Raw genomic sequence first — 15,973 nt, forward strand, 5'->3', positions numbered from 1 at the left:
CCTCCCGAGTAGGAGAAGGCAGTGCTGTCTGCGGAAGGTTCCAAACACTGGCGGGCTGGGACCTGGCTTTCCCCGGGCCGGGGACAGTTCTGAGTTCACAGAAGGTTCTCACAGTGAGTGCTGCTGCTTTCCAGCCATGAACCCAACCCAGGACCTCAGGGCTTAGTGGAAGCGACCCCAGAGGACTCCCCGCTTTCTCAGAAAGTACACTGTATTCTTGCTGCCCTTCTTTCTGACGCTGCCTCCCTGTGCCTGCATTTTTGGTCAGCTCGTTAACCTAGGAGTGACTAACAGAGCCAACGAGTGAGGAGCCCCGGTGTTTGCTGACCGCAGTTCAGGAAGAAAGCCTCTCAACAAATCAGCGGTGTCATACTTACAACCTCAGTTATAATTTCACGTGCTATTCCTCTTTTTTTAATGAAAATCTGACCAAATGTCATGTTAGAGTAAAAATTAGCAGCAAGTACATCATGCATGCTCGAATATTCTGCGTAGCTGAAGGGGAACAGAAGCAGATGGGACACAGAGGATGAAGGAGCATTGCAGGGGCTGTGGACTGGGAGTCCCTGTGTGCCCAGGGCAGGAGACCCTTACCTGATGGTACGGAGGACCGGGATGTGAGGGAGGGACCCAAGATGCTCAAAGATGGCGGTGTCCCCTGGGCAGTGGGAGTCCCGGGCAGGAGCATGGGAAGGTGCAGTTAAACCCTCACTCGTAGTGTCCTAGCTTCCATGCAGCAGCCCTCAGTGGTCCGTGAAGGGGGCCGCGGGGGTCCCTCCCTGGGCCACGCACTGGACTGGCAGCTGGGGAGAGAGGGAAGCAGGGCAGGAGAAGATGAAGCTTGTATACGAGCACTTACCGGAAGCCCTTCTCTGTAGAGACAGTGCGTCTTGGCTGAGGCAGAAGCAGAGTGAACATTTTCTGTAAAGATGGATGAAATACGGAACGTTGAAGTTTGTGTATAATGCGATGGTTTTCAGAACTCAGAATTCTCAGTCGGCTGTAGGCTGTTGTTTCCATGTCTAAGTCAAGGAAAAATAATGGTTTTTAAAACCCCCAGCTCTAGTCATTTTGATAAGATTTATGTCATGGGTTGAAACTTTCCCTCCTTCATTTTCATTATGTTATGAATAAAATTAATCCTGTGGGAGTTTTTAAACTTGTTTTCCTTGAGTATTGCAATCTCTGATTAAAAACAACAACACGACAGAACGGTGTCACCGTGGGCACCCGGTGCCCCGAGTTCCCGGTGGCTTGGCTGTGAAGTGGGACGCACACTCTCGCTGTGCCATGCTTTCACCGGGTCGAGTGGTTGGGGCTCTGCACAGCCCGGTGTGCGGTACCGAAGCCACAGGCGACGAAGGTGTCCGGTGGGCTGAGGGCCCCAGTCCCCATTGGTCCTTGCTCTGAAGGAGGTGTTCATACAGTATCGATGCTCGACTGACTCTCCTGGCTTTACCGAGGTGGTTTCTTTAAATCCGTGCAAATCCCTGCAATTGTTGGTCACTGTTGGAGTATCCTTAGCACTGGCTCACAGATGCAGGGGCTGGGCATCTGGGTAAGCAGAACGAAGTGTTTCCCACCGTGGTTGCCGGTGACGAGACCTCAGCCTCGGTTCACAGCCCGCCCTGAGCCTTGACTCCGTTCTCCAGCCTCCCGACTGGGCTTCCCCTGGGCTGCAGGACCAGCCCGAGATGCAAGGGAAGGGACCCTGAATCCAGCTGCCCGACGCCTCCCCAGGCCGTCCCCCGCGGCCGCTTCGTGCCCAGTGCGCGGCAGGTGCGCCGGCTCCCCTGCAGCTGGCCCTGGCGCCAGCCCGGGTTTCGGGACTGGATCTCTAATAACCTTGTGGCAGACCCGGTGCCCCCAAGAGTTGGCTTGGCCCCTGAGGCTCTCCAGGCTGGTTCCCTTAGAATCTGCCCGGTGGGGACAGTCCTGCTGCGGGGCCACATCTGCACCCAGGGGGCTTCTCTGGAGCCGGAGCTATTCACGGGGCCGTTCCGCTCACTGCATGCTGTTGTTTGGGCGTCATGGCGAGCACAGATGGTTACACCAAGAAGGAAGGTCAGTTAGTCTGCAAAAACGCTCGCAGTGCAACAGGACGACGGCACATTTGGAGACAACAGCTGAGTGTGTTAGTGATAAAGTGACTTACAAGTTCATGAGAAAGGAGTGTGACTTTTTNAGATCATGACCCAAGCGAAAGTCGGATGCCCAACTGACCAAGCCACCCAGGCGCCCCAAGAAGGAGTGTGACTTTTTAAAAGTTGAGAAATACTGGTTGAGTTTCAAAGAACAAGATGTTCTTAAATGAAAATTATTTTGATATGTATAATTACTGAATTCTTTCTGGAGAAGCAAAAAAAAATTTGTGAGGGTTTCTTGAAATGCCTCACCAAAAAAATGGAAATGTCGTACTTTAAAGAATCTACACGGGGGCACCCGGGCGGCTCAGTTGGTTAAGCGACTTGATTTCGTCTCAGGTCATGATCCCATGTCGGTCTCTGGGCTGACAGCACGGAGCCTGCCTGGGTTTCTCCCTCTCTCCCTGCCCCTCCCCTTCCTCAAAAATGAATAAACAAACTAAAAAGCATTTTCACAAATACTTACAAGGCCCCCTGAAAATGGAAGTAATTTTGGTTTGTCCGTGTAGAGTTCTGGCGACAAGGAGTTGGCGACAAGGAGTTAATGAAGAATGTTCACGGGTGGGAGTCCAAGGGCCTGGCCGGGCCGTGCACGCCCAGCGATTGTGGCGGGAGTGCGTTTCCTCAGCAGCTCGCGTTGCCTGTTCGCCAGAAGCTGCTGGTGTGTGTTATGTACACGTTCAGTTTCCTTTCTTGTCAGGCATAAAGGTGTGGCTTGTGGCTGTGTTAAAAAGGTAGCAAATGACTGCGTGTTGGAGAAGAAGAATATGCCGGGGACGCTGCAAGTCGACACTCGGTCTTTGTGGATGAATGGGCAAGGAGGGGCCGTAGTCGCGTGGGTTTCACGAGCTTGAGACCGGCGTCCCGCCGTGCTGACGGCGCCGCGCTGCATCCTGACGTGAGGCTGTGGGCGCGCGGACCCGCTCCTCGCTCACACCCGCCCCCTCGCTCCCCAGGGCCCCCCGGAGTTCCCGCAGCACACGCCCGGGCCGGTCCCCGNGGGCAGGCCCTGCGGGAGAGCCCGGGGCACCGCAGAAGCCTGCTGCTTTCTTGACCGTGCCCTTTACCTCCACGCCTGGAGAAATGGGAAAAGCAGTGGTCGTTCGGGGGATGTGAAAACACTCCGAAAGGCTGTGGCGCTGATGGCATTAGGGCAGGAGGCCTCCCCGTGCAAAGGCCGGCCTGTCCCCTCCGGCGGCTCCGCCGTGTAGCAGACAGAGTCTGTGCGCCAGGGGAAGAAGCACTGTGCTGGGCCCTTATTTGAAAGATTGGAGTGCCCTCTGCTGTGGGTCACGCTTCCCGGGCCCCCTGAGTGTCTGGGAGCTCTTGTTTGCCCCGTACTTTCTGCCTGTACCCCAAATTTACATTAAGTTGCATAATGATGGTGTTTTTGAATCAAGCGTTCAGAAACACGCAGACTCCCTAAAGTGCAGAAAAGGATTATTATTTAGGTTGTCGACGTGGGATAAAGTGTTGGTTCACTTCCCTTTCTGTTACAAAAGACGAGGAGCGCGTCTCCGCTGCTGAGACGTTTGAGTAGGAAGTACTTCCAAAGGAAATGAAGAGGTCCTGTGTCTAGGAGGGGCCNCGAGCTCCGTCCCGTAGAACACGTTCCCGGGGTCCGGGGCTGAAGACGACTCAGGGCAGGCACAAGCTGTAGGATGATGGCTTTGGGCTTGTTGCCCGTTTTAGATAACGTGACCTCTGTCAGCAAATCTAAGATGAAAGTTTAGTACCGCCTCCCGAGTCTGGTGGGGTTTACAAGAACTGGCCGAATTGGAGCNCCGCTGATGCCCATGGCGCAGCCGCAGTTCCGGCCTCACCTGCAGGCGGCGCAGCCCCAGCCCGGCGGCGCTCGGATGCAGTGTCCCCAGCGCCAGGGGCTCCGGCACGTAAGTGGCCCGCTGCCTTCCTTCCCCGCGCGCCGTTGTTCCGGGGCAGCGCCTGTGAGGCGAATGTTTTCCGGCTCCCATTTAATTTCTGAAACGTGTGTGGTACGTTGTATTTCTCCGAAGGGAGTGTGTGTGTAAGAGACTGCTTAGGAAATTGATTTTCTTGACTGCAGAAATTAATGAGCTCCCTTTTGTGCCAGAAAGACCATTAACAGTATTTACTTCATCATCTTACTTGTAGGCGTCTAGGTAGCCCTCAGGGTGGCAGATACTGTCAGCAGACACGGAGCGCTAGGAAATACCACTTTTGGGCAATGGCCACTCCGCCTTTGCCGCTACTTTATTTTTTATTGGATGTGCCGCCTCTGTGTCCTTGTGTTCTGCATAAAGAAGTGAATTCAGGAGGAAACGACTGGACAGCCTCTTGCTAGGCGCCATTGAGCTCCTGGGAAGACTGCAGTGAACGAAAGGGGTGACTTGCCTGCCCTCATGGAGCCTGTATCGGACTGTGGGAGGTCAGCAGTGCATCTGTTTGTGAGGATGGGGCCTCGGATGCCCTCAGCAGGTGTGCTGTGTGGCCTGTCAGGCTTCAAAGGGAACTACGCAGTGTGCATTGCTGTAAATGTAAAAGACAGTAGTCACTGCTCGTGCCTTGTCATCCATTAAATAACTCTGTAAAGAGGCTAATGGTTAGAGTTCCGGGCCAAGGCTAGATAGTTGGGTTTTCCTTTTAGTACTCTCCCTTTGACCTTGAGCTTCAAGTCTGTCACTTAGCTGCTTTTAATCTCAGTTTTTCTCATACTTGCCTTTCTTTCCTCCTTAGAGTAACAATGAGACTAGTGATATAAGATACGAGGAAGGGGGCACGCCTGGGTGGCTCAGTTGGTTGAGCATCTGGCTGTTGATTTTGGCTCAGGTCATAATCTCATAGTTTGTGGGTTGGAGCCCCCCGTGGGGGTCTGCAGTGGCAGCGTGGAGCCTGCGTGGGATTCCCTCCCTCTGCCTCCCTCTCTCTGCCCCCCCCCACCCCAATAAGGAATAAACTTAAAAAAAAAAAAAAAGAGGAAGGAGTTTCGGGCAGGTGCATTGTCACTTAGGCTTCATTGTGTTAGAACAATGGCAGCCTGCGCCCCCAGCCTTGCACCCTTTAATAGTGACCTGCGTGCCCTTGGAGCTCAGTGCTCCCACAGCCGGTTCCCGCCCCTAAGCTCCTCGCTGGGCTGTGTTTCTGCTCAGAACCGCAGGGAGGAGCATGACTAAGACTTGCCTCTCTGGAGCATGTTCCTCGTGCAGAGAGTGGATTTTCATAGCGTACTGATGTACCGCTTCATTCTTTTCCCTGTGCCGCCTTGAATTCCGGGAAAGTGGTGCTCGTAATCCTTTGTTGGTCCCATCGGTTCTGCTGAAAACATCGTCCCCATAGTAAGGGCCGAGCGCAGCCAGCTCGTATAATTTCTGTGAAGGAGGAGCCTGTCTGTAGGTGAGTGTGAGAGCCTTGCCCGTCCTGGTCCTCAGCGGTACTGTGCGCTGGCCCAGGGCGCGGGAACACTGATGCGTGAAGAAGAGTGTTCACCAGGGCAAAGGTACCTCCTCCCCAAAAGAGAAATCACCTACTAATTAAAATGAATTTTACCATATTTTTATCTAATAATGTGCCTTTTTATCTTTCTCCCAAGTATCCAGTTGTCATTCGAATCTCTTTCTTCTCATGATAGAATACCACGTCTCAGAATGTCACCAAGCGGCCAATGCAGCAGATGCAGCCCACTGCCCCCAGGAACAGTAATTTGCGCGAGTTGCCCATTGCCCCTGCGCACGTCATGGAGATGAGTAGCAGTCGCTGCTGCTCCACGCCTGCAGCGCAAGTGAAACCTGTAATCAGCACCTCCCCACCTGCCAGGCCTGGCGCAGGGTCCAGGGCCGCGCAGGGGAAGACTGAAGCCAAGGTCAAGCCACTTAGCCCTGTGGTTCAACCCAAAGAAGAAGCAAAGACAGAACCAGAGGTAGCACTTTTTTTTTTTTATTAAGAAATAATTTGGGCTCTAACAGGAAGCCTTATAATAAACTTGTATGTGTTAGTTTACTCTCATCCCGTGAGTTTTTCATAAAATCTTCTCACAGTTTTTCCCCTGGCTCCTTCTTTGAACCCAGCAGCCTTCACATAGAACACTCTGTCATTTCCATGGGTTTATGGTATCAGATTGTATTTCTGTTTTGTGCACTTGGACTTGATGCTGCAGAGCCTGTCCCCTCCTAACGGGGAGCAAATCATCTCTGGAGACGGCCGAGATAGTAAATACCTGAGGCGTTACGTTCCATCTGGTCTTCATAATTAGTCAGCTCTGCTGTCTTAACACAGAAGCCCGCGTGGACCGTTCCCACGTCAGCAGGTGTGGCTGCCGTGGTCCAGTAAAACTTGCAACAAAACCAAGTTGTGTGCCGGATTTGGCCGAGGGCCGTCGTTAGCTGATCTCAGACATGTGTGTGCTGTTACATTCTGTTTCTCTTTGACCCTGCTGCTAGGGGATGGGACCGTTTTTACCTTGGCCTTGAACTGAGATTGTGTGGGCAGCTTTCATTTTGAATTCTATGTATTGTTAAATAGAATAAGTCATATAATAAATGCAGACAGTATTTTACATGTTTCCAACCAAGACCTTATTTGTACCTTGATTTAGTTTTGGCCCCCTTGTTACTTTTCCTTTAGGGGTGGCTCGGTATTAGTACAGTATTAGTCATGAACTTTTTAATTACCTCTTGTTTAACATTAGTAAAATCTGTGGCCGGGACAATGCCCTTGGGGCTATTGATCTCCCGTAAAAGAAGTAGATCTGCTTGTCTGGCGCTTTGTGCGTGGGGGTTCAGGTCCAGGCTGCTCCCTAAAATACAGACGCAGAAGCTAAGCAGTATGTGTGAGATGGAGGTTCTAACCGCACGGAGAGGAGTCCACTGTCGCATGGGCCAGCACTACACCCGGGAACGGCCCACTGTTGCTAGCCGTGGTGTTTGTGCTTGTCATGTGGGAAGAGGTCAGCATGTAGAAGGTACACCAGTATTTTAAAAAGTAACGTATAGTAAGTATCATTTATTAACATACTATAACGAAAGAGTAAGAGTTTCCTTATGGGCGGCTCAGAGTGTTAAACATCTCACTCTTGATTTCTGCTCAGATCATGATCTCACGGTTTGTGGGATCAAGCCTCATGTTGGGCTCTGTGCTGATAGCTTGGAGCCTGCTTGGGATATTTCTCTCTCTCTCTCTCTCTCTCTCTCTCTCTCTCTCTCTGTGTGTGTGTGTGTGTGTCCCTCTCCTGCTCTATCTCAGTAATAAAATAAAAAGTTTGTGTAGATAACAATAGAGGCATGAAAGAATAAATCATAGTTTTTCAATCAGTTATTTTTCAGTTGAAATTGGGAGCTGGCATCAGATTTTCCTAATAAATTATTGATACAGTGTTATCAAATATATGTAAATACCAAGTAGAAATTCTGAGTTAACAGTTTACAAAGATTGCATTAGAAGAAGGCTGAGTTTTTTGGTTTTAAGATCGATGTATGAAAACATTATGCAGATTTGCAGACCGGATCAAGGTAGTTTATGAAAAGAAATTTTGCTAAAAACTGCCCTGCTTTTAGTCTGTGTAGCTAGTGCCTGCTTGTACGTTGTGACATGATTTTTGGTTCAGAAGAAATGAAGTCACATAAGTCACATTATTTTCAGGTAACGTAGCTAAATAAAATGAGGAAAGTGAGCTTTGGGCACCCACTAGCCACTTGTGTTGTTCTTTTTCAGAGTAGTTGATTTTAAGCAGGCTTCTGTGGAAGCTTTCTGTAGAAACCAGCAGCAGCCTTAAATGTGAAATGAGCCTTGCAGGTTGCCATGGTGTGAATTATTTATTTGCTTTTAACTTTACGTACACACAGATTGGGACCAAAAGTAAGATGGTTTTACTTTGTAAAAGGTCTTCTGTTTGTTTTGCTTAGGAAAATGTGGTTTATTTTTTTACACTCACCCAATTGGTAATGATAGAATAAAGGATGAATCTGCTTCTAAGTATTTTTACCTACGTGCTGTGTACTTGAGAAGACACTTTAAGTCTTGCTTGCTTATTTGGGAGACATCTCGGTGAGTGTTCATTTTCCTGTGTCATGGACCAAGTGGGCCCTCTGGACGCGCCGCTCTCCCCCGGCAGCCTGCTTCCTGAGCGCCCGGCCCCAGGGCCGTTTGAATGGCTGTCTGCGTCTCAGGTTTTCTGCTTTCCCTTTGCTCGGACGCCCACCTGTGTATCTCCTCTGCCTTCAGATTTGCTATTTCACATCTGTCCTAGACTTTGAAATCAGGCGACCAAGCAGGTCGGAATTGCTTCTGACACCAGCCAGGCCAGTCCTGATGAGGCCCTGACTGTGTATCCTGTAGGCCAAGTGCATGGGCTCTGGGAGTCTTCAGCTGCCTTTTGATCTTAGTTCCCAGTTCTTAAGGTATACTTGTTAATAGCTGAAGTCTAGAGAGATTAAATTCTATTACGTTCTTTTGTAGATATCTGGATGAGGATATCCACGATTTTTTTTTAAGTTATAATTTTTAACGAATGCTTAACTTTTCATAAACTTTCTTCACAGGATGCTTATCCTGGAAGTTAACTTTTTCAAAGATTTCTTTTGATAGACTTTCAGAATGGCTTGGGGCTGGCATATTAAAGGCATTCCTCATGTACCATTAATATTCCAATACTGCATTTGGCAGCATTTTGATTCTGAGGAGAGTGCATGAGTTCAAGGTCAGAGAGATTGACTTGTGCTGTTCATTATAACCAATTATTCTGTGACAAATGAGTTTGAGATCGGGCTGAAAATTCTATACCAAAAATCAATAGTTCTAATCAGGCCTTCTCAGGTCATTGACACTCACCTTTTGTTGGTTCATCAGACAGGAGCCAGATAAAACCTGTGTGACAGCGCCGTCCCCCACTGTGGCCGCTTCCGTTCGAAACGTGGTTTGATATCTTAAGTGAATGGTTTAATTGGTTTCCAACTTGTAAATGAGTGGAAATTTACATCATTTCGTTTTTTATATTCTGATAAGATTTCCCAAATTAGCTTGGGTGGGCCGTGTGATTTCCCCCCCGAGGAGGGGTTCACACGTAGAGGCCATCAGCAGCTGTCGAATGGCTTCTCGCAGGCCCTGCGTCGGCGTGTGTGGGACGCGCGCCGCCTCTGTGGCCCCCCCCGCCCCCCAGTTCTGCACCCTAAGCCGGCGTGTTCTGTCTTGCAGTTTCCCGATGAGGATGAGGAGACGCGCCTGTACCGCCTGAAGATCGAGGAGCAGAAGCGCCTCCGGGAGGAGATCCTGAAGCAGAAGGAGCTGCGGCGGCAGCAGCAGGCGGGCGCCAGGAAGAAGGAGCTGCTGGAGCTGCTGGCCCAGCAGCNGCCAACGGGAACCCGCTCCTGCCCTTCCCGGGCGCGCCTGCCAGACCCACTGTGAAGAACAGGCTCCTTGTGAAGAACCAGGACGGCCCTGCCGCCAGCGTGCCGCCTAAAGCAGCCGCCGCCGCCGCACAGTACCAGGGACCGCAGGCCCGGCCGCCCAAGGTGCCCCGGCAGGCCAGAGCCGTGCCGCAGAGNGGACCGTCATGCACCGGGCCGGCGGCGGCAGCGGAGATGGGCCGCACGTCAGCTCCAAGGTCAGGGTGATTAAGCTGTCAGGCGGGGTAAGTTGACGAGGCCACCAGTGCCTCTTGCGGTCTGTGCCTCATGTGCCGTGTCCTCGTCTGCAGAGGGGGGCTGGTGGGGGGACGTGCTGGGACCACGCGGTGCAGCCTGTGCGCCCCACGGGCCGGCGATCAGGGCAGTCAGGTTCTCCTCCCGACTGCGTGGTTCTCCAGGCCTTCTCAAAGGCCAGCGTGGCAGCCCCCGAGCGGACGCGTTTCCGTTGTAGCTGCTTTTCGTGGACAGTCTGTGACAGAAACATCACGTTGTCTTAATAATAAAATTGCCTGGGGCTCCCCGTCAGTTACGCGTCCCACTTCGGCTCAGGTCGTGACCTCACAGTTCTTGGGTTCGAACCCTGCGTCGGGCTCTGTGCTGACAGCTCGGGGCCTGGAGTCCACTTTGGATTCTGTGTCTCCCTCTCTCTTTGATACCCCCCACCTTTACTCTCGCTCTCAAAAATAAAAACATTAAAAAAAATTTTTTTTTAATAGATACATTTTCTTTACCAGCAGACAACCCGTTGTGTAGCTTCAGATTCAGGGAGGCCCGGGGCAGGGGAATGGGCCGCCCCTCAGCAGCACTGTCCCCACACTGCCATCTTCTCTCCGGGTGGTCTGTCTTGCTGCAGGGGACGGAAGGGTCAGCAGGGTTCTCGAGTGAGGCTGTGCCGGTACAAGGGAGGCACAGCCCATTTCTCTCTGCATTTCTGAATGTGAGCAGTGCCTGTTCTCGAGCATTCTCAGTGAGGCCTGTCGTGGCGGCTGGGCCAGGTCAGCGCTCGGAGGGGCCGCGGACAGACCCCCGCTACACAAGACCCTGTAGACCGCGCGCTCTTCCCTCCCACACAGAAGGGGACCCGCAGCCCGGTCCGGCAGTGGGGAGACCGGCATCTAGACCGGGCCCACCGGGGCTCTGGTTCGTGGAGAACGTCGCGCACCGGGTTAGGGACAGCCCACCGCTTTTGTTTCTGGGTCCGTTTGCAAGTATGACTTCCTCCCGCGCTGTACTAACAGGCTTCTGGGAGAAGGATACGAATTGGAAATCCCATGTTCAGCAGACTCTGTGGTTTCTCTAAATCTGTTTTTTCTCCCTCCATTCATTGTGATTCAAAATGTTGATAAGCAGATGGCCTCTGTCACCTCAGCTTCTGTTAACATTGTGTGAATTTGTTTTCTTGAGGCGAGAATCCAGGCGTTAATCAGTTCTGTAGTGTCTCTGGCCTTTTGTTCTGACCTTGTGTCAGGCATACTTAGTGTCTCACTTTTTTTACTTGAGTTGAAAACTTAGGAGGAGGGGCCATGGGGCCATGGCTGGGAATAGGCCTTTCCTTGTGGCATCCGTGGCTGGTACGGTGTGGCGCTGTGGCCCGTGTACAAGGGAGGGCGGCTGGCGGGCTGGGGTGCCGCTCTGCTCTGAGAGAGTGGCTTTCAAACCTGCTACCACCTTTCCTTTAAAAGCATTTATCTACTTAAGTAGCCTTTTTCTCCAGTTGGGGGGGCATATTTTTTGTATCAGACTGTATTCTAGAGTCATGCTGTATAATTTTATAATACACAGAAAAGCGAATATAATATAATACACAGAAAAGAGAAATTTCACGTAAAAAAAGCTATGTGCCAAAATCTGGAACAACTTTCTTTAATGCTCCTTTTAGTTCTTAAGTTTTAAGTTAACTAACCAACACGTTCTGTATCTTAGGATTTATCTCAGCAAGTCCTGTGGTGGTAGTGTGCTGGCAACTTTTGACTTCTTGGAGGATAAATGTCTCTTGTTCGTATCTCTCTGAACCAGAAAAAATAGTATTTCCCTAAAGGCCTTGGTTTTTGTTGTTGGTAGGAAGAAACTATACTTTAAAATTTTTTTGTTCATTTATTTTTGAGAGAGAAAGAGATGGAACATGCACTAGCAGGGGAAAGAGAGAGAGAGGGAGACACAGAATCCGAAGCAGCTCCAGGTTCCGAGCTGTCAGCACAGAGCTTGACGTGGGGCTTGAACTGCGAGATCATGACCTGAGCCCAAGTTGGACACTCAGTTGACTGAGCCACCCAGACGCCCATCTAAAGCTTTTATTTATTTATTTTTGAGAGAGAGAGAGAGAGAGAGAGAGAGAGAGAGAGAGAGAGAGGTAGACACAGAGTCCGAGGCCAGCTCTAGGCTTTGAGCTGTCAGCACAGAGCCTGATGAGGGGCTCAAAGCCACGAACCGCAGAATCATGATCTGAGCCGAAGTCAGATGCTCATCCAGTTGAGCCCCCGGGCGTCCTGAGAAAGAAGAGCTAAGGGAGCACGTTCAGGGCTGTGCCAGGTGACGCAGAAGGGAAGCGGTTTCGCCCCTGCCTTTCTCCTGACTGTCGTTTCTGCCCCTGCCAGCCTGCCCTCTGCCCGGGGACGGTGACGTGAAGGCGCAGGGCTCAGCTGGCCTCGTGTAAGGGGCTGCTGCGGGCCTGCCTGTCACACCTACGCGTAGTGTCGTGTGTGCGCCTCACCTTTACAGTCACTTACTGAATAAAAGCATCTTATTGTGTGCTCATGTTCTTTTTGTTTCTGGCTGTGAGACCCGCACTCTTCACTTCCTCTTAGTGCAGAACATGTGTGTCCCGTGTGGTGCTGGTAAGGGTTCCTCGAGAAGGAGGGATTTACTCAGGAGGGAATCTTGCCTACTTTTTGTAACCTACACCTGCATCCAGTCTACATCGTTAGAATTATTCTTTGCTTTCAGTAGCCTCCTCTGGTCTGCTGTTTGGTTTCTAGACGGGACCCAGGGCAGCATGTAGTGGGCGCCCTGCTGAAGTGGTCCTGGCATCCACCCAGGCAGGTGTCCGCAGGACTGCCCGGCAAGCAGAGGCATCTGGGAACTCGTACTCTGATGTACAGATCAGAAACTTCTTACTAAATTTAGAATTCTCAGTTCTACGTGTGAGCATATTGTGAATCAATGCACAATTCTCTTGTTATTTTCCATATTTTATTATTTATAATCAAATAACTTATGTTTGGATTTTATTAAATAGGGGTTGTTTAAATGTGAAGGAGCCCAAGTCTTAAGGCAGTAGTTGTTTGTAGTTTTCCCTTTTATTAGTTATATTTTAAAGCGATGTGATTTTATTTGAGAGAGAGAGAGGGAGCACACACAGCAGAGGAGGGGCCGGGAGGGAGGGAGGGAGAGAACCCCAAGCAGTCTCAGCGCTGTCCAACATGGGGCTCAATCCCATGAACCATGAGATCCTGACCTGAGCTAAAATCAAGAGTTGGATGCTTGACTGAGCCGCCCAGGCGCCCCTAAAGTGATTTTATTGCACCCTCATCATCGAAAGAATTTCTGGTTATTAGTGTCATGTCTCTTTATTGCAGCTAATGCATCATGGGCATAGGAAGCAAAAAGAACTTAATAAAAATCCTTCCTGTTTTGGTATTGATTCTCACAGTCGCGGTGGCCAGGGTCGGGGTTGAGCTCGAAGAGTGATTCTTCATTTTCCTCGGGCTGTCGGTGTCTTGCCGGCAGTTGGCCCTTGTAATTTTCCCTGTCACGGAACGTGGACATTGCAAGTCTCTCTCAACAGAGAGCTTGCGTGTGTGCACGGTGGCGCCCCGTGGTAGGAGCAGTGTGGCTGTGTGGGAAGAAGCCCCGTGTCTGGATGGCCGTGTGTCTTCCGCTGTTTGGGGCCCTGAACTGTCAGTTCATTTGTCAGAACCCAGGTCTCCAGGATGTGGACGGGGTTTTTAAAGTCGTTGTGGGAAAGGAGGAGATGAACTTTCTGGCACCTGGAAGGCACTCCTGCACATCTGCTACTTTGTAGGGCGCTCTTACAGCCCCTTCCAGAAATGCAGGCTGTGATTGCACGCCCTCCGTAGAAGTAGTTTCCCTACCTCCGGTGCTTAGCGTGTGCTCACGGCATCTGGGTGAGGCAGGTACTTGCATCCCCATCTTACGGTGAGCGGACGGAGTCTCAGAGAGGTTGTGGCAACAGCCCAGGGCCACCCAGCTACTGACTGGTAGAGCCAGGTTTCTCTACCAGCATTTGTAGCAGTTGTTTCTGCTGCTGCTTTTTCCGGTGCTCGTTGATGAGGGTGATAATCTGCCGTTTCCAGTGAGTTCACAGTCGGTGCAGAAAAGTTTTAGCAGGGGCTTCTAGAAGTATGATGATTAGGTTTCATTTTGCTTGCCCAACCCTAGTGGTGGCGACTGACTGGAGAGTGTTGGGGAGTGTTGGGAAGCGGGACAACACCTGGGGTCAGGGTGTAGTCGCAGGGGCGGGGGCGGGGCTGGAGAGGGGCCGGCTTCCTGTTCTGGAGCCTGTGTTACCATGGCCGCTGGAGGGAGGCACTGCGTGGCCTGGCTGCGTGCGGCCCTTCCTTGCCCTGTGCTGTAAGCGAGCCTTTGAACACTTTTGTGTAAGTCAAGTCAGGCCAAAGTTTATATTTAAAACACTGAGGTGAAAACCTGGGGAATTTGCAGTTGTTTTTTTTTTTAAATATTTTTTATTTCTAGGAGAGAGAGAGAGAGACAGCGTGAGCAGGGGAGGGTCAGAGAGAGAGGGAGTCACAGACTGAAACAGGCTCCAGGCTCTGAGCTGGCAGTCGGCACAGAGCCCGACGCGGGGCTCGAACCCACGAACCGCGAGATCATGACCTAAGCGAAAGTCGGACGCTTAACCGACTAAGCCACCCAGGCGCCCCGGGAATTTGCCGTTTAAAGAGACCTTTGTTGTGAGGCTGTCCATGCACGTGCGAATTTCAGTTCCCTGCTCCTGTCTCCTCGGCTCTGCCAGAAGAGGCATCCGTAGAGCGGTGGTTCATGACGAGTGTTGGAAATTGGCAAATACTTCCAAACTTTCCTGTGCCTCCTTTGAGCTTCCTCTGTACGTGATCTGCCTAAAGAATTGTGTCTGAGGGAATGGTCCTTAACTACTTGAAATATGGAAATATTCTCCATTTGCTCATTTCTCAGGGAGCTACCAAATTTATTTAATTTTCAGAAGCCAAATGATCAGTCTTATTAAATTATAGGTCTGTTCACAACCCAGACATAATCTGGAAAAACTATTCAAGTGATACGGGGGCAAACATATGAAAAAACGCAGTGTTTACTCAGGGTCAGCTTACTGTAGTCCCCCAGCCATCCTTTGTGAGCACGCACTGGGACACCAGAATCGGAGCACGCGTGGGCCCGGCCATGTCTTCCGCGAGGACCTTCATCGGGACCGCAGCTCTGTCTTCAGGGGAGGGCACGTTCGGTGGCGGTGCAGGCAGCCTTGGCGGTGGCCCAGACCGACCCCGGCGGCCTCAGGAAGACGAGGCTGGCCGGCGCACGGCGGGCCACGGGCCGTGGTTCCGTGTGTGGTCAGCGGTGCCCGAGCCCAGGGCGCCGGGTCAGTAGGCGCTGACCGGCTAGAGGAAGAAAGGCCTCTTTCCAGCTGCCATCTCGTGTTCTTTATGGAAAGGGAAGTACCTTCTGAATTCAGCGACTTTATCCTAATCAAGGTGATAAAATTTTTAAGAGTTTAGGCAGCAGATGACGTCAACAGCCCTTTGTGCTGCTGGCCGCATGGAGCGGGCGGGAGGGCGGCTGTGCGGTCACCACACCCTTGGATTTCATTTTTAAAAGGCTGTCAAAGCGCGGCACGCGCGAGCTCGCTGCCGGGGCCTGGGCTGTGCTCGCCCGCGCTCGGGTTCCTCTCAGGTCTCTCTAGAGGCCGTGGGAGAGGTGGCGGGCCTCCCCGGCCGCGAGTGCGTGTGTGCCGGGGGCCCTTCACTGTGGAGGGGACTTCGGGTTAAGAGAAGCTGCAGAAGCGCTGTAAGCACCCATGGAGCCGCCGTCCAACCCACCAGCCCGTGTGGGACCGTGTTTGTGTGATCGGAGAGCGGGTTGGAGACACAGCATGTGTTCTCTCAGCATCGAGACCTTCTCTCTCACACCCACGGGGGGACGTCCTCACAGCTCAGGAGATCTCACGGTGACACAGAATTGCTGCCTCACCTTTCCTCGGTCGTGCCGGTGACGCTCGTGCAGCCACCTTCCCGCTGTGTGTGGCCCCCTCCGGGACGGCGCCTCGGCCTCCGTGTGTCTTGCCCTTGACTTTTCTGACACGGGGAGGCTGATGATCTTGTCATCTGTCCTTGGGCTTGTCGTACTTTGCCTCGTGATCACTTGCAGGTCATGCGTTTTCGGCAGGAGCCGCACTGGAGGAGACCGTATCCCCAGGGGTTTGTGTCGGGGGTGGGGGACGGG

At 51.8% G+C, this 15,973-nt stretch overlaps 1 protein-coding gene across 1 annotated transcript in view; it reads left to right on the plus strand.

Annotated features, from left to right (window-relative positions):
• Positions 1 to 15,973, plus strand: part of RBM33 (RNA binding motif protein 33) — a 152,012-nt gene that overhangs the window by 109,176 nt on the left and 26,863 nt on the right. Inside the window, 7 exon segments of the mRNA XM_077761688.1 lie at positions 2,654 to 2,805; positions 3,101 to 3,351; positions 3,910 to 4,036; positions 5,752 to 6,039; positions 9,309 to 9,459; positions 9,462 to 9,653; positions 9,656 to 9,744. Of these exon segments, the coding sequence (XP_077617814.1) occupies positions 2,654 to 2,805; positions 3,101 to 3,351; positions 3,910 to 4,036; positions 5,752 to 6,039; positions 9,309 to 9,459; positions 9,462 to 9,653; positions 9,656 to 9,744 (1,250 nt within the window).

The sequence above is a fragment of the Crocuta crocuta genome, unplaced genomic scaffold (assembly GCF_008692635.1).
Source record: "Crocuta crocuta isolate KB4526 unplaced genomic scaffold, BGI_CrCroc_1.0 scaffold408, whole genome shotgun sequence".
NCBI classification, from domain to species: Eukaryota; Metazoa; Chordata; class Mammalia; order Carnivora; family Hyaenidae; genus Crocuta; species Crocuta crocuta.